The 19,009-nt window shown below is 34.2% G+C and overlaps 4 protein-coding genes across 11 annotated transcripts; 1 reads left to right on the forward strand and 3 right to left on the reverse strand.

Moving 5' to 3' along the window:
• Nucleotides 1-650: 650 nt before the first annotated feature.
• LOC111023019 (PPPDE putative thiol peptidase family protein) lies at nt 651-3,347 on the reverse strand. Of its 4 annotated transcripts, none has more exons than XM_022300376.2 (6): nt 3,137-3,347; nt 2,732-2,782; nt 2,494-2,591; nt 1,523-1,839; nt 1,028-1,428; nt 651-878 (listed from the first exon to the last, which is right to left on the reverse strand). In XM_022300376.2, the coding sequence occupies exons 2-5, from the start codon at nt 2,738-2,740 to the stop codon at nt 1,031-1,033; spliced, it is 822 nt and encodes a 273-aa protein (XP_022156068.1). In that variant the 5' UTR covers nt 2,741-2,782; nt 3,137-3,347; the 3' UTR covers nt 651-878; nt 1,028-1,030. The 4 variants fall into 4 exon arrangements, with proteins under 4 accessions (XP_022156068.1, XP_022156064.1, XP_022156051.1 ...); XM_022300372.2 differs by having other exon boundaries at nt 2,732-2,859; XM_022300359.2 differs by having other exon boundaries at nt 2,732-2,868; nt 3,137-3,346.
• A 2,655-nt stretch (nt 3,348-6,002) lies between these two features.
• ICK6 (inhibitor/interactor with cyclin-dependent kinase) lies at nt 6,003-8,671 on the forward strand. Its single transcript, XM_022303388.2, has 3 exons — nt 6,003-6,580; nt 7,820-8,032; nt 8,250-8,671. Exons 1-3 carry the CDS (start codon nt 6,177-6,179, stop codon nt 8,317-8,319), a joined length of 687 nt encoding a protein of 228 aa, XP_022159080.1. The 5' UTR covers nt 6,003-6,176; the 3' UTR covers nt 8,320-8,671.
• A 320-nt stretch (nt 8,672-8,991) lies between these two features.
• LOC111025528 (BSD domain-containing protein) lies at nt 8,992-12,974 on the reverse strand. Of its 2 annotated transcripts, none has more exons than XM_022303396.2 (4): nt 12,564-12,974; nt 12,331-12,413; nt 12,045-12,142; nt 8,992-9,479 (listed from the first exon to the last, which is right to left on the reverse strand). In XM_022303396.2, exons 1-4 carry the CDS (start codon nt 12,733-12,735, stop codon nt 9,332-9,334), a joined length of 501 nt encoding a protein of 166 aa, XP_022159088.1. In that variant the 5' UTR covers nt 12,736-12,974; the 3' UTR covers nt 8,992-9,331. The 2 variants fall into 2 exon arrangements, with proteins under 2 accessions (XP_022159088.1, XP_087981999.1); XM_088125873.1 differs by lacking the exon at nt 8,992-9,479 and adding an exon at nt 9,486-10,634.
• Nucleotides 12,975-14,907: 1,933 nt separating this feature from the next.
• LOC111026054 (EamA-like transporter family) lies at nt 14,908-18,520 on the reverse strand. Of its 4 annotated transcripts, XM_022304022.2 has the most exons (5): nt 18,139-18,520; nt 17,205-17,863; nt 16,681-17,107; nt 15,470-15,799; nt 14,908-15,339 (listed from the first exon to the last, which is right to left on the reverse strand). In XM_022304022.2, the coding sequence occupies exons 2-4, from the start codon at nt 17,742-17,744 to the stop codon at nt 15,483-15,485; spliced, it is 1,284 nt and encodes a 427-aa protein (XP_022159714.1). In that variant the 5' UTR covers nt 17,745-17,863; nt 18,139-18,520; the 3' UTR covers nt 14,908-15,339; nt 15,470-15,482. The 4 variants fall into 4 exon arrangements, with proteins under 4 accessions (XP_022159714.1, XP_022159713.1, XP_022159711.1 ...); XM_022304021.2 differs by having other exon boundaries at nt 14,908-15,799; nt 18,272-18,520; XM_022304019.2 differs by having other exon boundaries at nt 14,908-15,799.
• Between the last annotated feature and the right edge of the window lie 489 nt (nt 18,521-19,009).

A 19,009-nucleotide genomic window follows, 5' to 3' on the forward strand; every position in this document is an offset into this window, starting at 1 on the left:
AGCATCCAACGTTTACTCAATCCTTTTCATGAGAGTTTTTTTTTTCTCTTTTTAATCAATCAAAATAACATTAGAGTTTTTAATTTTGGACCGGATCTCCTTCTACTCACACACTCTAATAAGTTTTAAGAGTAAATATGAAGTCAAAACGAACATAACTCAACGGTAATTGACATATATCTCCGACCATGAGGTTGTGAGTTCGATTCCTCACTTCCACATGTTGTATTAAAAAAATAATAATAAATATAAATATTGGATCGCCAAATGTAAAATGACTACATTTTTCAAAGAAAAAAAAATCTAATTCAATTTTTCTTTTACCTGAGATCAATTGTTTGACCTTTTTCTAAATAAAGTTATGATTTTTAATTTAATTTTGTTAGTTTTCATTTCTTCTGAAGCATTATTGAAAATTTGATCAAAATTTAAAAACAAGGTTTTTTTTCTCAAATTAAAAACACTTGAAATTTTAACATCTATTTTAAAAAAAAAAAAGAAGTAAAAGATTTAAAGCTTATTTTCGTTTGTAGCATTGAAACTTAACTAAGATTTTCCAAAGGCTCCATGTGGAATGTCCCTAATAGAACTCAGGAAGCCCAGGGGGCCTGAGTGAGTATTGAACTGAAAACTTGCAGCTGAGTGACAGATGAAGAAAATATACATACATATATATCATCTATCCGACCATAACTTCTGTATCGAACCGAGAATAGCTCGTATTTTACTAGAATATCAAACAGAGACTCGTAATCAAAACAACTTATTACTAGAATATACTCATAATCAAAACAACTCATATTTCCTTCGAGTCGAAATGCATGTAGCAACTTGAGGCTGGATCCCGTTCGATAACGTCTCTCTTCAGCATTCCAAGACTAAAAACGAAGTTGTTATTAGACGAGCTTATTATGTTTAATCTTAGCAGATTAGCAGTTATTATTTCAATAATATTCCCTGTGCATGCAAAATTTTAACTACTTGCATCCCTGAACCACATTGGAGGGAGAAGGATGGCCTTTAATACCTTCTAATCCTGTGATGCTGACGAACTTGTATTACTATTACCATATCTGTTCATCACTCTCCTAGCTGCAAGTGTAGCAGCTTCTCTTGCACGGAACTTCCCGCTCACCACGATTGATGCAAATTCACGGCTGATAGTGTCTCGTATCACGGCTCGAGCATCCCTGAGCAGGGTTTCATCAACTGTCTTCCCAGCCAACTTCTGCTGCCCAGCCTCTGCATCAGGCTCTACAGCCAGAGATGTCGAATTCAGCCCAACACCATCGCCGCCTAATTCTCCAACATTAGAATCCAAGAATGGTATAGAAGCTGAACTTGAAGTAGGTTGTCTACTGCTAACCTCTGGAATTTTAGGAACTGCACCAGATTTCAAAGTTGTTTCGAGGTTCTGAATCATTGGCACTGTCAATGCAATGTTTGGTACCATGAATAAAAAATAGATGTACTAACCGAAAACGAAATAGAATATATGATTGTAATCTTTATCCCGGCTTACACATGAGTCTGCCAATGGGACTGTTGGAAACTTCATTGGGAAGCTGCAGAATATAATCTGGGATGGTTGAGCCAACTAAAAACTGAGCAACCTCATTACTAAAGTTGTTGCAATTGTGACCCAGCAAACTGTAAGTTTCAGCTGTATAACGAGGGCTGATTTCGATCAAATACGCTTCGAAGACATCTTCCGGAACATGTGTGAAACCCAACTCCATGACACAGATTGGCGTTCCAAATGGTGTATTTCCCGAAAGAGTTTGTTGTATTCCAGCACCATAGTAGTATTCGTTGCCATACACTACAATGCCAGTGTGCCTGAAATATATTGGGTATTTTGAGTAGAGTATATAAGCAAACGTAAACTAAAGTGGACAATATTTTACCAAAATATAATAGAGTTTTTTAATGGACGGTATGCTTTATATATATAGTTCGAGGAGAGGCTCAATGATCCTTTTGTTTAAAAGAGATGACTATGCAACCAAAAAATGATTAGCGTGGATAATCCCATAATGATTTTGTGGTTAAGCTCCATTATAGAAGAGGAATTAACATAAATAAGAGCTGACTCTTGATGTGGCAAAGAATTGCCAAAAAGACGACTATTTAAGGGGAGGTCTTTGAGGGGAGAATTATCAAGAGAGTGAATATAGCATAGACGTTTTTGATATAACTCAAAAGCAAATTCATATGTGCTAGAAGAGTCTTAAATCGTCAATCAACCCAAAAGCTTAAGTTTAAAATTTAAGCTAAATACAAACAGAACTCATTGTCCTAACACCGTCATTGTCCTAACACCGATTCAAGGCACAGAAGATAAGACTATACGATCAGATAATAACAGTAGCACAGTTTTTACCCCTAAACTAATCAAACTTCAAATTATATATGTAAAGTTTGTAAACAAGGCTAATGATCATCTAAACAGAATATGATACTATCATTATCTCTAAAAAGCTCAACCCTTACCATATGCCTTCCATGGGTTTCCCTAACAATGTCGCGGAGAACTGTCGAGCCAATCCGCGGCTGAGGTCATACAGATTCAACACAACCCTGTGAGACTCCTGCTTGTGTTGTGAAGTTGCATTGTAACCACACACAAAATAGATATCACTCATCCAAATTAAAGTGTGGAATGGCTGTTGAGTTATAGGCGACATGGAAAAAAATAATGTTTCAAAGTGAAACTAAAAGCATATCATACCTCATCCATTTTGCCCAACTAGAATCAAGAAGTTTTCAAGAGCCAAGGAGTCTATTCAAAAAGGCCCAAGTATAGAATCAGAATGAAACCCAAATTCGTTCATTGCGTAAAATAATCAAACACTTCATCTGCAACCCCTAGATAATCATCAAGCAGATCAGCCAGCAGGAAGAAAATGGCAAAAATCTCATACTCAGTTGCCATTGTTCAAAAACAGTTCACGGAAGGTGAAAACACACTTTCAAAAACCCAAATGCCAAATTCGGGTGTGCTTCAGTGAACTGAGAGCTTATATCGCAGTTAAAACTAAACATGAAACTATGAAAAGATAGAGAAATTGTAGAAATGGAATCCCAGAAGTAAAAAAACGAATAGATTTCAACAGATTGTGAAGAATAATGTTACCTATTGGGAGGGACAGAACAAAGTTGCGGGCAGGCTCGAACGATTCTTCCCTTGACGGTGGAAACTGGAAGGGATGAATAGACCGACATGGATTGTGATACGTGTTATGTTCTGAAGCAATTTCTGAATGGAAATCTGCTGCTCCTATTGCCCGCTGGATACGTTCCACTGAATACAGCAAATATGGGTTCGAATTTCGAACAGGTTCGTTATTTAGTCAATCAAATTTTCGTATGTCCATAAATTCGACCTGAATTAAATATATTTTTATAAATATTGTAAAATAATCAATAAAATACGAAAAGTATCAATAAAATATTATTAATATAAATATAAATAAATATTAATATTAATCATTATTATTTAAATATTTTTTATGAATATTTTATTTTTATAATCTTTCGATAAATATTATCGATATTATCAATATTTTTATAAAATTGAGATATTGACATTTCTATCTAACCTTTAAAACCTTACGTAACATTAATAATAAGAATTTCATTCTATTTAAACGTGATAAAATATTTGTATTTTTTTATGGTTTTTTTAGAAATATTGGTCAATATCGACATTTTAGTAATATTTCTATCTACATCTCCGACTTAAACATCTTTATCCGCTAACAATCCATTCGAGTTTTGTTGCTTAAGTTTTAATTTTGATCATTTTATTCAATTGCTTTAACATTATCAATTTTCTTTATAGGACACATTTTTCTTGCTCTCCTCCCAATTGTATTATAAATTTTCGTGGTATACTTTCATGTATTTATGAGTTGAACATCGATACAAGGTGTGAACTGATATTTTTATAGTATCGAAAAAAAATGCACAAATATAAAAAAAAATATACGAATAAGGACATATAATATTGACATTGAAAATTTTTATCTAATTTATAAATGGCAAAATACTTATTTGTCAATTTAAACTTTTTTTTTTCATTTTTTCAACTTTTATAATTTTTCTATAAATACCTATCGAGATCGATATATTGATATTTCCATGGCATTAAAGACGTCCCGACTTTAAACCTTTATCTATTTGCTTTTTATTAGCTTAAGTTTCAATTTCAATCCTTTCCTTCAATTGCTTAACATTGACTTTTAAACAAATTGTGTTACGTGGGACTAAATTAAAACCAAGAGACTAAAATAGCAGTGAACCATAAATACAATGTTGCTTTATTTTTAGCTTTGAATTTAAGTGTCAAATGTAAGATCCATATAAATATATTTTATTAGAAAAAATAATTATAACCTATAAGTTTATGAAAAGTATTTAAACAAATAGATAGTCCTTTAATATTTTTTTTAGGTTCAAATACTACTTTGATCAGCTTTCATTCATTTTAGTCACTGCAATTTCAAAATGTCTATGTTGATCCCTGTAATTTAAACGTTGGTTCACTTTAGTTTGAATATTTTCTAAATATTTGTTTTGATTCCTGTATTTTTAAAATTGATCATTTTGGTCCCTTAATTTTATTTTTAATCTCATTTTTTCTATCACAATTTCAACAGTACACTACAATAAATATATCTTTTGAAATGTAACCATGTTTAAAGTTATTTCTACTCTTGGTTGGAGATATGTGTCAATTACCGTTGAGATATGCTGACTTTTTTTGTTAAAAGTTAAAACATTTTGTTTTTCTATAAATCAAATATTTGAATCCTCATCCTGATTTGCAATACTATATTAAACAAAATTTTATGTTTTAAAAGATATAATTTAATGAAATTAAAATTTTGAAAATTTTAAGGTTAAACATACAAGATAGTTCCCATTATTTTAGTCCACTCTCACTTTTGTTATCCATCCTTTCAAATTCTCACTTTGATATTTCCACAGACAATTTGTTAAAATCGGTGACAAAAATTTGATAAAAATTAAATTATTACTTTATTAACATATTTAAATACATAAATAGAATCTAACCTGCACATAAGCAAAATTCAACTCTCAATTTAATAAAACTCATTTTTCTGGTAGAATGCCCACGTATCTAAATATGTAAATACATCAATAATTTAACGACACATTAGTTTTATGTTAACAATTCTTTTTTATATAAAAATCTGGTTAGCTTTATGAAATTCAATCATATCATACGTTTTAAGAAATTGATCTTCAACACTCTTCACTCATCTCATCTCTAATATTGTCACATCGACCCAACAAACTTAAGAAATTTTAATATATTGAAAATAAAATTAAAAATTTTTAAGAATTAAAGACCGAAGTGAGAAAGACCTCAAAAGATTAAAGCTGAACATGTTAATATTCCCATGTGTCTATAAATTCGACATCGACACAAACAGTAAATCGATATTTTCATAGTATTAGAAAAATCAACTAAATATAAAATATTTCACTAATATAGACATAATACTAATACTAATATTTTTAATTTCTTTACAAAATAGAGAAAGACTTATTCGTTGATTTAAATATTTTTTTACGATATTTTAAATTTTTATATGGACATTTAAAAAACATTGCTTATGAGGTATAGTCACCATTGACACATCGTTATGAGGTATAGTCACCATTGACACATCGATATTTATATCGACATGTTCAAATTTTCATGAGCTCGACTTCAACCTTAGGAGTAAATCGACATTTCCATTATAATACCAAAAAAACAAAATGACACTAATATATACATAATATTAATATTTATTTGTTATTTTAAATATTTTTTACAATTTTTTTTTTATTTCTCTATAGAAATATATATGAAATTGAGACCTGACACATTTAGATTTAAAACTTTGTGTATAGTCAGATAAGTAAATTGAATTTTTTTTTTCAAAAAATATATATATACATGACCGTTCCCCCAATTCCGAACCCTAACTTTTCCCCATTGCTTCTCCCGCGCTCTCTCTCTCTACATTTCTACCAACTTCTCTCTCTCTCTCTCTTCTTCCATTTGCAGGTTCGCGCCCTCTCTCTTCTCTCTGAATCCTCTGTTTTTCTGTTCATTCTGAACGGAAGAGAACCCAAAAACCCTATTCATCCTCACAGAGATGGGAAAGTACATGAAGAAATCGAAGCTTACAGGTGACATTGCAGTCATGGAAGTGTCGCCACAGTCCTCTCCTGGAGTCCGTACAAGAGCTGCTAAAACCCTTGCCCTACAGCGCCTCAACAAACCCTCCTCTCAATCCGCCGCTTCTTTGAGCCTTAAAGCGGCGTCCTCTTCTTCCTATTTGCAGCTGCGCAGCCGCCGCCTTGAAAAGCCGCCGATACTCAGGCACCTCCACTCCGGCGAGTGCTTCAGCTTGACTAATTCTCGGTTGGTGCAGGATTCCGCAAACTCGGCGTCGTTGGGCGTTGGGGAGGAATCGGAGAAGAGGATTTTTGGTGTGGAAACAGAGAATGGAAGTGTTGCGGATGTCAAGAACCTTCTGGAATTTGGAGTAGGAAATGGGTATGGTTTCTTTCGAGAACGTTTCTGAAATTGTTATTATTTTTAATTTAATTTTAGCATGAGATGCCTCAAAATGGTTATGTTTTCTTCTTTTTTGATTGGTTGCCATTGTACTACCTACAAATGTCGATGGCGATGTCGATTTTGGTTGCTGCAGATGTCGATCTTTCGTTCACTAGTTAACAATGTCTGTTTAGTTCATGGGACTTCACTGATTTTACCCTTTTTTTTAATTATTTTTATTTTTATGTCTTCGGAAGTTCATTTGCTCGTATGGTTATTGTATTAGTTCCTGAAAAAATGGATGGTTCTCTCTGTGACCATGTGTTATCGTTTGACTATTTCTATGCTCGTGCTACTTCTTTTCCTTTTATGTGGCTTCACTTTCCATTGCATATCTTGTCATTCAATTATTTCTATATGTGGCTGTTGTGTATCTTTCATGAAAGGCTAGTTATGCTTGTAAGATGTGACTTTAAGAGTGCTTCTTTGGTATATGCAGTAGATATGTATTTGTTTTATGTCTGGCCCAACTTTCTTCCCTTGAGCTTTGAAACGTTGCAGGTTTTTTTTCTCTCCAATATATGACAAGTTCTCTTAATTCTGCTTGGCTACCAAGAATTTGTTATGAACAACTTTTTTAACCTTCTTGCTGACTTAATAGTTTAATTTTCTGGTTGCTACCTCAACTTCTGGCCTAAAACTCAAAGAGACCCAATGAAGTTCTACTTGCATTAATGTCATGCGGCTATTTTTTTTGCAATAAATTTTAAGAATTAAATAAAGTTGGTAGTTGCCTATGGGAATACTGACTGCAATAGTTTTTGCCTTTTCTGCAATTTCCATCATATGTCGTCTTTTTTGGGGCTGGGAATATTTTGATTTTTGAAACGTGATGACAAGAAGTTATAATTTATAAATCTATTTAATGCCATATTTTATACTAGCAGCCAAATTAGAGATTGTCCCATTAGACCTGGTATATTCCATCTATGAGATTCGATGCCATGCAGTGTGTTTTGCAAGTTGGTTTTGCTTTAGATTTAGTATATACTATCTGAAACAAAGAAAATTGAGTTCACCTAATGTACTCATTTAGGAACAGCCTCATTGGCAATTTATTCGTGTTAATTAATCAGAAAATGATTTTTTGAACAACTTGGTACCTCGGGTATTTTAGTTCTCTTGTACAGGTACAAAATGTTCACTTGATTAAATGATTTGAGTGTTGGTGTGTAGGAAAACTGCAGAAAAAATACCCAGCAGCTTTGTTAGGGAATTGAGCACCATCGAAACAAGTCTTTCAACGAGGAAGGCGGAGATGGATTCACGTACAATGGACTCAAGAGTGGAGATGGAGTTGCTTAGAAATATAAATATCCCTACCTCCAAGGATATAGAGGAGTTCTTTGCACACGAAGAGCTATGGCATCAAAGAACATTTATTCAGAAGTAGGTGACTTGACGTAATTATGTCATGTGTACTTAGATTAGAAAATAATTATCAAGTTTATGGTTATTTATTTTCGCTAGAGCTAACTATATCAACTATAGCAGTGGGTGAGCTAAAGGTAAACTGAACATGTTGATTGTCATTTTTTGTGTAGGACATGCCTTTCCATCATACCAATCACCTCACCTTACGTTACCTGTGTGCTCGTTCTTGCAGGTATAACTTCGACTTTGCGAATGATACGCCTCTTCAAGGACGATATGAATGGCTGCAAGTGGGTCCTTAAATAGCTAAGATCTCGAATGCCTCTGTATCAAGCTCATTTGGGGATTATAGGATGGGTTGAAGACGGGCAATGAGCTGATTTGGGACATCTCATACTAACCAGCTATTAATCCATCTTGTGTAGTTAGAGCAACATTTGGAAAATTGGTAGTCTTCACTAACGCACTGCATGTATCACTGTAATGTGTAATATTTTCCCTCAACTGTTGCTGTTGTCTATAGTGTTGTCTGGCGAGTTTGTCTTGGAAATTAGTAATAAAAATGAAGTTACTTCAAAGCCTATGAAACCAAGACAGGATTTTTCTGGGTTTCAAATTCTTGATTATATATAATGGTTCTGCACTTAAATCTAATTCATTTCATTTGTAAGTACTGGTCAGGAGTTTGCTGTGGAATCAGTTGGCTAAAATTTAGCTATTCTTCAGAAGAATGGAGACGAGGGTCATCAAATTTGTCGGCATGCACTCACTTCGATGCAATACTTACCTTTCACGTGGGTCACTATACGGCTCTGCATTTTACTGTTAGTACAATTCTGTTCATTGCAGACATGAAAGAATTGTCATTTTCCTTTGCATTTTAATTGCTCCCAGTCCCCGAATAACAGATGAACAGATTGTGAATAAGCATTAATGAAACATTGGAATCATGCAAACTTAATCATATTCTTGGGGAAGTATAAATTTGCAGCTGTGTAATTTCTATTATAACTTTCGTCAAGAAATGTGCAGTCCAGTACAATGTCTCAGCATTTTAGAGTTGATGGCACTTGAACGTCAACACATCCTATGCCAATAATTTGCATTTAGCTCTCGTTTAACTTCCGTAGGTGGGACCTTGAGCAAGAGTCCAATTTTTCTAGAGTGATATTTTCTGGTCTGATTCAAAAGCATCAATCTATATACAATATTTTCATCAGCTTGCAAATCTGTTCATGGTGCGTGGGCGAAAATTCAATTTCCAGAACTGTCAAACTAGTTGAAACTGAGATGCCAAAATGCATGCTTTGGTTTCTATGGAGTTGAGGGACCTACAGAAGTTAAATGTGATGCGGCATTCGTCTCTGCCATTTCAACTTCATATGTAGTGCTGTTGGAAGATTCCTCATTACCTACAGCCATCCTCCTGAGTTTATCAAGTTGAATTGCACGCAGTTCATATCTGCCAATGTCAAACAAGAGGTTAAATTATGTGTTTAGTGCAAAGAATGGCAGAGAATCAATGGTAATTCTGCACAGTATCTTGTGACGTTCCAGAGGAAGAAGAAACTATGGGCATGTACGACCAGAGAAACTAGTCTATTTACACGGCGTTAGCCTATAAATACGCACACCACAAGCATCAAACATAAAGGAAATAGAATCAAAGTTTTCTGCATAATCTGTTAAGAAATTGCTGAGCTAAATTACCTGACAAAAGTTTATTGTGGTTTCAACTAGATATCATGACAGTAAGCTTAATAAATTGCCTAACATGTAAACTTCAAAGTACATATATAATTAGTCCTACAAAGCATGCATAATAATCCATGAGGCACATTCAATTACAATGCCAAGAGATGTCTGTAGTATTAGAAATAATTGGCCCCATATTTGAAAGTTTTAGAATCAGCATCAGAACAGAGAATTATAATAATGCTTTCATATGCAATATAGGCCTTTCCTTAAGATGAAATTAGCATGCTCTCTTCAATACATGCTGATAGGATTAAAGGTAAAGAGAGAGTACATATTGCTCAAGGAAAAAGTAACCAAATATAAAAGAAAATGGACATTTGAGAGGTTTGTGGCTCTCATACAAGTTCCACAGATATTTTACTTGCTTCCTATTCTACGTCATATCCTTTATGCATGCCCCCAAGCTCATTCTTTCCCTAACAGAATCAACAGTGGTGTTCTCCCGGGCCATGGCCGTTCAAGTTGGTAAGGGCTGTGGCAAGGGGCATAGCCTGGGTACTAATTCCATTCGTAGACTTTGAAGTTTGCTACAAAGTCCATTTTTTCGTTTAGTTTCACTTGACTGATGTCTTCTATGCACCTCATTAAATTCTCTCATCTTCACACCTCTAACCCAATCTATTGATGCCTTCCTTCACGCCATTAGCTTTACATCAGAGTGTGTGCACTTATTCCTTCTGGTACAAAATGCAAATCTGATATATATATACTTCACCACTGCAACGATATTCTTCTCCAACGTTGACATCCTCTCGACCTATTCCTTAGTTGCTCCCTTGACATCCTCTTAACCTACTCCTTAGTTTCTCCCAGTCTAGGTTCCATACTACCGCGTTCGATCTGGTGTCCATTTTTATACCTTCAGGCATGATCCAAGGCAAAGATTTGACACTAGTTCGATAGGATCAAGTAGAATGGCACAGAGAAAAGGAACCATACAAAAGAAAACATATATTTGAGAGGCTTGTGGCTGACTTCCTACTCTAACGTCATATTTTTTATGCATGCTCGCCCTAGCTCCCATTACCTCATTCCACTAAAGGAATTACAAGACATGATCCACTTTCTCCCCTTATGGACACCCACCATTAAGTCCAATCCAACAATAACTCTGCTTGCTTTGCTAGGTCCACATTTCTCCCATACATGATATATGATGGACTAGGGGAGGGTATGTATGACTTAGGTGATACACAAACAACTTCAGAATATAGCTCTGGACCAAGTTAAAGGAACTGCAAATAAGACAAGTATTTGCACGTTTGAATGAACCCTATGGACAAAAATGAACACATTAACAAAATAACTAAGGGTTCGTTTGGTTGGAAATTCGGATTTTGTTTTTTGTTTTCAGATTCACTGATGATTCAGCAAATAGGCGTTTGGCAAAATTTTTTAGATTCGTTTTTTAAAACTGTTTTCGGATTCTGTGATCCAAACAGTAGAAATTCTGAAAACGGCTTTTTTATATTTTTAGTGTTCTCAGATTCAGAATTTTAAATTTTTAAGATGCAGAATTATATTAAAAAGATAAAAACTTTGATAAAATATATTATTTCATATTATAAACTCATTTTATGCTTGTTAAAATTGAAACATGTAAAATGTAATGTATTCTAAATTATATAACATCGTAAAATAATAATTATACAAAATTCATAAAAAAAAAGTTAATAAATTATTTAATATAAGTTTAGATTAAACTAAAATTTAGTTTGTAACTACTTCTAGTTTACAAATATATGCATTGAACAATTTTTAAAATTAAGATTCAATTACCAAATCTGCTACCAAACACATATATAAAAACACTGAAAACAAATAATATAACTCTGGTTTTCATTGAATCCCTTGTTTTCAAATTTAATTACAAACCAAACGCAGCCTAAGCATCCTTAAAGTTACGAACTCTTCTTTCTAAGATGATTGTCCTTTTTTAATATCAAAAGGGGGTATGACTTCTGGTGATGCACCAACAACTCAAAAAATATTAAACTGAACCAGCTGGGAGAAACTCTCTCTCATAAAATAACTATACTGGCATATGACATATGGGTATATTTTTCTTTTCTAACAGAAGAGAGCAAAATGGCTGCAAGATGTAGGTAAACCAAAAACCAAGTTGAAAAAGTTTATATTTTCATACAAGAGAGACAGTCACTAAGCCTATACAGATAAGATTCTATAAGAAAATTCAGAAGATGAATGAAGCTCTGTGACCTTCGACACTAAATGAGAACAAAAAGTTTATCAAAACAGTAGCACTTACTCAACCACAAGGCTTTTGACAAGCGTAAAATATATTATCCAGAATTGGCGTTCCTTCAAGTGTCCAGGGCAGAGTTTATATCTGAGTTGGGAAATTTCCTTCAAAGTGAGAAAGGAATGGACAATTTCAGAGAGCAGTCTCACTTCAAGAATGATCCCATATCCAGGAAGTACATGAATAGACTTCAATTTTGACAGATTTCATGATCATACATATAAGCCAACACCACTAGGGCTTTATTTGAATAGAATCGAAATCATTTGTACACGAATAACAAGAAATGAACCTTGACTTTTGATAGCACAAGAACTGCATGTCGCTCCTGCCAATCTGAGAGATTCTGGTCAACACGAGGTGCTTCCCCTTCATCTGAACAGAAATTCAAGTAAGCCTAACAATCATTCTCTGCCACATTGAAATAAAACCTAAATCCCACCACCAAAAAACACAAATGCAAATGCGAAGTACAGTCTAATTTTGGATGGAATTGAAGCCAGAGAGACGAAAGAGTTAGATTACCCGGAAGAGGAAAGTTCTTGAAGGTTTCGAAGGTGAAGGACTTCACAAATTCGATCAAACTGTCTGTGACTCCGAGAATTTCCTCTTCCTTCTCTCCGCGGGATTGTTTGCCGCTGGTGAACTGGCCATTTTCCCTCAAAAGTCTGCGTCGAAACCAAGAAGAAAAATTCATCGTTGGTAGTTTCGGTATGTGCCTGCTTCTACCAATCAAAACTCATTCATTTGTATTCTCCTGGCCGCTTTTAGGGAGTAGAAAGCAGAAGCTTAGGGCATGGAGTTGGATTGGAGCCGCCATGGAGAGAAGAGAATCGCGATCAGTTCCCAGATTGGATCTATTTGAATTGGAGGAGACTCAGAGATAGAAGATGAATTTTGGAAAGAATTAAACAATGCAGACAATTGAATTGGAATTGGAATTCGATAATAAAAATATTCCATATCTGCTACTGCAGACTTTAATTAACTTTTTTTTTAGTACAACTTTAATTAACTTATTAACTTCCTGTTAAGTGTTAATTATATATAAAAAAATATATATATATATTTCTCATACCCGTATCCATTCAGAAATTTCTATTTCTGTTAATATTTCATAAACATTTTAAATATATCATTTCGAGCAAACATTTGATAGAATTTTTTTTTTCTCCTTTCTTCCTTTTTTTAGTACAACATGTTAGAGAAATTCGAACTCACACCTCTTGATTGAAGATATATGTCAATTACTGTTAAGTTATGTTCGTTTTGACACCTTCAATGAGATAGTTGTGAACTAAGTATAAACGAGATAAAATGTGAGAGAAGCTATTGTTTTTAAAATTGGAATTAAGGTAAAATTTGGTAGATAATGAAGAAATAAACTCTCTTGACAATGGAACAAAAATAAAATTGAGACATATGTCATGTCAACTTCACGCTAATTGTCACGTAATTCAAATTCTACCACATTAATTTTTCACTCAAAATATTAATAGATGTTTGCCATTTTTGAAATGTCTATGAAAGGTTAAAGGTAGTATTGTAACTTTTAAGAGGTAGAGGTAGTTTTTAAACAAACATAAAAGTATCGGGGTATTTTTTTTGTAATTTAGCTATATATATATATAAGGTTTAAATTTTATTTCAGTCCCTCTACTTTTAACTTTAGTTCATTTTTGTTCTTGTACTTTCAAAACATCTATTTTAATCTTTATATTTTCAACATTTTTTTTCATTATAGTAACTATACCTTCAAAACGTCCGTTTTGGTCTCTATACTTTTGAGAATTACTAATTTGGTTCTTTAATCGCAAAATTTAACTCAAATTTTATATACAATAGAAACCGTTTAACATAATTTTATGACTAAATTGAATATGGATCAAAATGAACTAAATTGAAAATACTAAAATAATATTTAAATTTATAAATAATTAATGGTCAAGTTGCATTCTAAAAGATAAAAGATGTTAAAATACCATTTTAGTTTCTCTACTTTGAGATTTATCATATTTCAATCTATGTATTTTCAATAAATCTTAAAATTAGTTCTCACCCGTTGGTTTGAAGTTAATTTTGATCAAGCTTGGTAAAAAAATTAATAATAATTTCCATTCAAGCATAGGTACAATGTGAATATATTTTTCAAACTTTGAGGAAATAATTATAGCTACTAATATCTTTTAGCAAAAAATTAACCAATTAAAGGTTCTTGAAAATATAGAAACTAACTTTGAACTTTTAAAAATACATGAGCTAAAATTAAAAATAAATAAATAAATAATCCCAAGACCAAAATAGTATTTTAACCAAAGATAATAGTAAGCAGGCCTTCTAAATTTTTATGGAAAATTATTCTACTTTTATTTTTTAAACATTTAATAAAAATGAGATTCAAGAAGACTAATCATATGTTTATGTTCGAGTACGAATACTTAGGATAATGATTCAATAATTATTGAGTTCAATGGTTGTAAATAAAAATAAAACAATAATTGATTGCTTTAGTTTCTCTTCAAATTTCCATATCGACCTAATTGGAATCATTAGTTGTTGTAAAAAAAAAAAAAAAATTGAAATCTTTTACTCAAACAAATACATTGTTTGCCTCTTGTTGTTTGTCTTAAAATATTGAGGTGAAATACAGCTTCAAAATTGAACTCTTGCATTGCTCAAATTTAACCACCGAGCCTATTTGATGATGATATCAAGACATAGTAGATTTATAAACGACTATATCATTAAAACAATACTCAAATAGATCACCAACCATAACGACTTTGGGGGCTTGGATCGTCCACCTTCTTAGTTGAGCTAATACACATCACTCGAACAATAAGACTCAACCATCCAAAAGACAGAAGCATTGGTAGAAAAGTGAAAAGATTATTTTCTTGTTCATTCTCGCTCGTTGCTTTAAAAGTTCAACAATAAATACTTGCTCCCAATGTTTCAGAGAAGTCCTAAGAAGACACCATCTCAAACAAGCTAATTAACACGACCGTACCTAAATCTAGAATTTTGCAGTCTTCTATAGAGGTTTCGACCTGTTTTAAGTTTTCCAGTCTCTTTTTGAGGAGCTATAAGAGATAAATAAACCATGTAGGTACACTTAAATAGGCAGGTGCCAAAATAAGAGGAAATAAGTGACAGAAGCTATTTTGTGACGTTATAATTTAACTATACAAGTAATCGATGAAGCTATATGGACACTTAACTATACCTTTACTTTCATCATGTTGTATCTGCTGAAAACTCCCTTTGAGCATGGGTTGATGTTGGTTTATCATATTGAATCCTGAATCAGAAAAAATAAAAAATGGAATTTCTTTAATGAAGCTAGCTATTCTTCAAGGTATTCCGTATTCTGTGTGTATGGCGTTTTCAGATTCAGTCTCAACATGCAGCTGTAAATGGCTAATACAAACCAGCTTTTGACTGCTATGAAACGCTGGCTGGATCTTGTCGAACTGATGTAGTGTGATCATGATCGCCATGAATGACATTCTCACTTGGCAACTCGATTGAGACGTCTTTCGAACAGCTAAATGCGTCGGATGGAATGTTGATGCCAATAAACCCGATCATGACAGCCATAGCTCCAAGGTAATCCATGAGATGTGGGGCATTGCCCAATATGGAATCGACAATGGCGGCCAAAGGGACTTGAATTGTGAGACCGGCTGTTGCTACAGTAGTTGTGGTTAGAAGAACGGCTTTTGCCCACAAGTAATCACTCAGGACGTTATCCAACAATCCTGAACATAGCAGAAAGTCCCAATTCAGTATGAAATATGAATATACTACAAACATATTGGAAGAAGGAAGTAAAGAAAAATATATGAGCCTCTACAAACGTGAAAAGAAGTGAACAGGTGCAGAGAATGGAGCTAACTAATACATTCATGGATGACTTTTTGTGAAACAAATGTAGTGAACGAGAAGAGCTAAGAGGAAACTAATGGTGAAAACATATGAACTTGTCAAAAGGTATAACTCTTATATTGAAAGCATTGCATCTCTAGTGTGATAGTTATGGAGGGTGAGTTAGAATGACTATGGAAAAAGTGAAAAATGTAATCTACCAATTAAAAGTACTTTTCAAATTTTACAGATTACTGCTTATATTCTCACTGGAAAGCACTTCTTCAAAATTTATCCCAAGTCAGAGAGTTAGCCTCTCACAATGCAAGCTTCCTTAATGATGAGTCCTTAATCGTGCATAGTTTATGGGGTTGCAAAATGCTGAAATAACAAGATAAAGTTGTCAAACCATTCCACGCACGGAATGGAAGTCATCCATCATTCATCAATAACAGTGGTTTTGAAATAATCAAATGCACAAGCACCATGCACCAGAGATCGGTATCAAATATCTACTAAATAGTGTCCTACGCCTTTGGTTCATGGTGTATGTAGCTAGCCACCTAAAGATTCTGCACTCTAGATGCTCCATGTCCAAGAGAAAATTCTTGAAAATCATGTGTATTCTATGTAATTATGTGTATCAGGAATAACATGTCTGCTCTCTACACATTCAAAAGATGCTTACAAGCTTTCTATAGGTACACGGGAGCTCATAATCCCAAAACAAGCAAAGAAAAGAATATCAGAGTTCCAAAGATAAATGCTTACGGACCTTTAGCAATAATCAGACCAACTTCCTTCCAAGTCCGCAAGTGAAATGGCTCCACCTTAGTAAATTTGATTATAAGGGCAACAGGAAGGAAAATAAAGAGGTTGAAAAGTCCAAGGAATCCAAGAAATTGTGCCATACTAGCTTTGCCAGTCTTCTCATCATCATCTTCAGGCAGTTTCTTGCGAATAAGGGTAATGTACACGGCATACAAGCCAGCTGAGGTAAGGGAAAGAACATCACCAAGAAGAGGGTTCGAAGCAGTTCTCGAAGTCCCCTCAGATTTGGAGTCTCCCAGGCTTACAATTATCGTACCTCCCATACAGAGGAGAACACTAGCAAGCTTCACCCATGTAAACTTCTCACCCAAAAATGCTAGAGAAACCAAAAATGTAAAGAGGCTGGAAGCACTGCTCAGGATTGTATTTGACTACAGTAAAAAAAAAGGAAAGGGAGCCATAAAAACCCAATGTTATAAAATCACCAATCGCTAATATAATAAGACAGAGAAGTGGATCATCACTTACTGTGACAGTAGTATACTTCAACGAGAGATTAAAAGTGAGCTGAGCAAGAAACCAAAATGGACATATTAATAAGCTAACTTTTGCCACTCTAATGCGAGTCCAACGCCCCTTTTCATCCACTTGTTTGCCATTAGAGAAGTACCCTGTCTCTGACAGAGTAGTTTCTCTATTCAAAATTGATTGTCCATCTTCCATATGCATATTAATATGCATGGAAGGGCTGCAACAATCAGCATTTGAAACAAGATTGGTTTTTTCGCCAAGAAGTATGGCCTGCTCTGATTCCTTCAATTCTCGTAATGCATCCAATTTTTTGTTCTTCCAAAACAACAAGCTTCCATACTTGTCCTCCAAGAAGCGTGCAATTTCAACAATTGGGATGTAAATAACAAACAATGAATTGCAGATGTATGTAACGAGGAATGGTGAAACACCTTCATCAACAACGGACTGAACCACAAAACTAGCAGCTATCCAGATGGTTGCAACCAAAAATATGTAAAACAAACCGATTCCCCATCTCCAAACTTCATTTTTCATCTCTTGCAAAAGAAGATGATGCTAATCCCAAATCCCAACCTCACAAATAACCAAAAGATGAATCTCACCTCTCTTACAAAATGCCGCCACAGATTTCAGGCTCCACCACAAAATTCAACCTGCAAAAACCAAATAGAATAAAGAGTAATCAAATTCCAAATGAAGGTAACGATAAACGATTTCAAACATTGAGAACGGAAAAGCATAGATTCGAAACCAAAATTAGAAGGAAGTAACGATCGATGTCAGAAGTCGAACACATACGTCAGAATTCAGAAATCATATAATGTTGATTCACCCATGAATTCCAGACGTAAAATCTCTGTTCCTTCGAAACGAAGAATGAAAGAATTGCAGAACAAAAAAACTTAACCCGGGCGGCGAATCAACTCACCATGCAGTTCTAGGGGTGTAAGCAGTTCGGTTCGGCTCAGTTTTAGAATCAATCCGAAACCGAACCGATAACAAATCTATTAATTATTAAAACACTGAACCGAGCCGATATACAGTTTAAAGCCGAGCCGTACCGAATCGATAAACTGTCGGTTTATCGGTTTGGGTTCAGTGTTTAACCGAGTAATATGATTCTGTGAGCCATGGCGCCGCTATGGTGCATGGTGCGTGGGTGATTCGCCGGCGCAAGATCTACCGCCGCCTGCTCTCGCCTTCCTCCGTGGGTTTGCTCGCCGGAGAGGGGAGGAAGGGGATTTGGCTAAGATTTGAGGGACAGAGAAAAGAGAACAATGAAGAAAGACGGGGAGAGAGAAAATAATGGTAGGGTAAGAGTTTTTCTGAATTTTCTATTTAATGATTTGACTGCACAGCATGGCGGGTCCAAAAGTTCAAAGCCCATTTAGGAGATGGGTTTGGAATCTGAAGCCCAGCCCATACCACGTTTGGGCCCAAAGATTTCGTAGCCCAGGAATCCTTCTCAAATCCAAGGGATTGAACCTTCTTCGCCCCCAATCTCACATCTCGTATCGGGCTTCCAATGGAGATTCAACCCTCTTGCCCTCTCTATCGTGAGTTCCTCCAGATCCACACCATATCTTAGATATTTTGATTTTATTAAATTTGAAAAGATTTGATAATAATAAAAGATAATTAATTTAGAAAATTATTCCAAAATAGTTTCTTAAGAAAGATATGTATGGTCCTAAAAAAATGTATGTGTCCACATTTGATGAATAAAAAGAAATCTTAAAATCAGATATTTATTTTTCAAAATTTATAATAATAATAATAGATAATTAATCTAAAAAATA

This window comes from Momordica charantia (assembly GCF_013281855.1).
Source record: "Momordica charantia cultivar OHB3-1 chromosome 6 unlocalized genomic scaffold, Mcharantia_2.0 BLBB01000006.1, whole genome shotgun sequence".
NCBI classification, from domain to species: Eukaryota; Viridiplantae; Streptophyta; class Magnoliopsida; order Cucurbitales; family Cucurbitaceae; genus Momordica; species Momordica charantia.

What these genes read in the sequence shown, in the direction of transcription:
- LOC111023019 (XM_022300376.2), bottom strand. An exon ending in AAACCCATGGAAGGCATATG is followed by an intron (nt 1,840 to 2,493) that starts GTAAGGGTTGAG and finishes AATATATTTCAG; the next exon opens with GCACACTGGCATTGTAGTGT. An exon ending in TCCCATTGGCAGACTCATGT is followed by an intron (nt 1,429 to 1,522) that starts GTAAGCCGGGAT and finishes TTGCATTGACAG; the next exon opens with TGCCAATGATTCAGAACCTC.
- ICK6 (XM_022303388.2), top strand. Translation starts at nt 6,177, where the DNA reads ATGGGAAAGTACATGAAGAAATCGAAGCTTACAGGTGACATTGCAGTC. An exon ending in GAATTTGGAGTAGGAAATGG is followed by an intron (nt 6,581 to 7,819) that starts GTATGGTTTCTT and finishes GTTGGTGTGTAG; the next exon opens with GAAAACTGCAGAAAAAATAC. An exon ending in CAAAGAACATTTATTCAGAA is followed by an intron (nt 8,033 to 8,249) that starts GTAGGTGACTTG and finishes TCGTTCTTGCAG; the next exon opens with GTATAACTTCGACTTTGCGA.
- LOC111025528 (XM_022303396.2), bottom strand. Translation starts at nt 12,735, where the DNA reads ATGAATTTTTCTTCTTGGTTTCGACGCAGACTTTTGAGGGAAAATGGC. An exon ending in TTGTGCTATCAAAAGTCAAG is followed by an intron (nt 12,143 to 12,330) that starts GTTCATTTCTTG and finishes CTCACTTTGAAG; the next exon opens with GAAATTTCCCAACTCAGATA. An exon ending in GTCAAAAGCCTTGTGGTTGA is followed by an intron (nt 9,480 to 12,044) that starts GTAAGTGCTACT and finishes TGACATTGGCAG; the next exon opens with ATATGAACTGCGTGCAATTC.
- LOC111026054 (XM_022304021.2), bottom strand. Translation starts at nt 17,744, where the DNA reads ATGAAAAATGAAGTTTGGAGATGGGGAATCGGTTTGTTTTACATATTT. An exon ending in TGAAGTATACTACTGTCACA is followed by an intron (nt 17,108 to 17,204) that starts GTAAGTGATGAT and finishes TTTTTACTGTAG; the next exon opens with TCAAATACAATCCTGAGCAG. An exon ending in TGGTCTGATTATTGCTAAAG is followed by an intron (nt 15,800 to 16,680) that starts GTCCGTAAGCAT and finishes TGCTATGTTCAG; the next exon opens with GATTGTTGGATAACGTCCTG.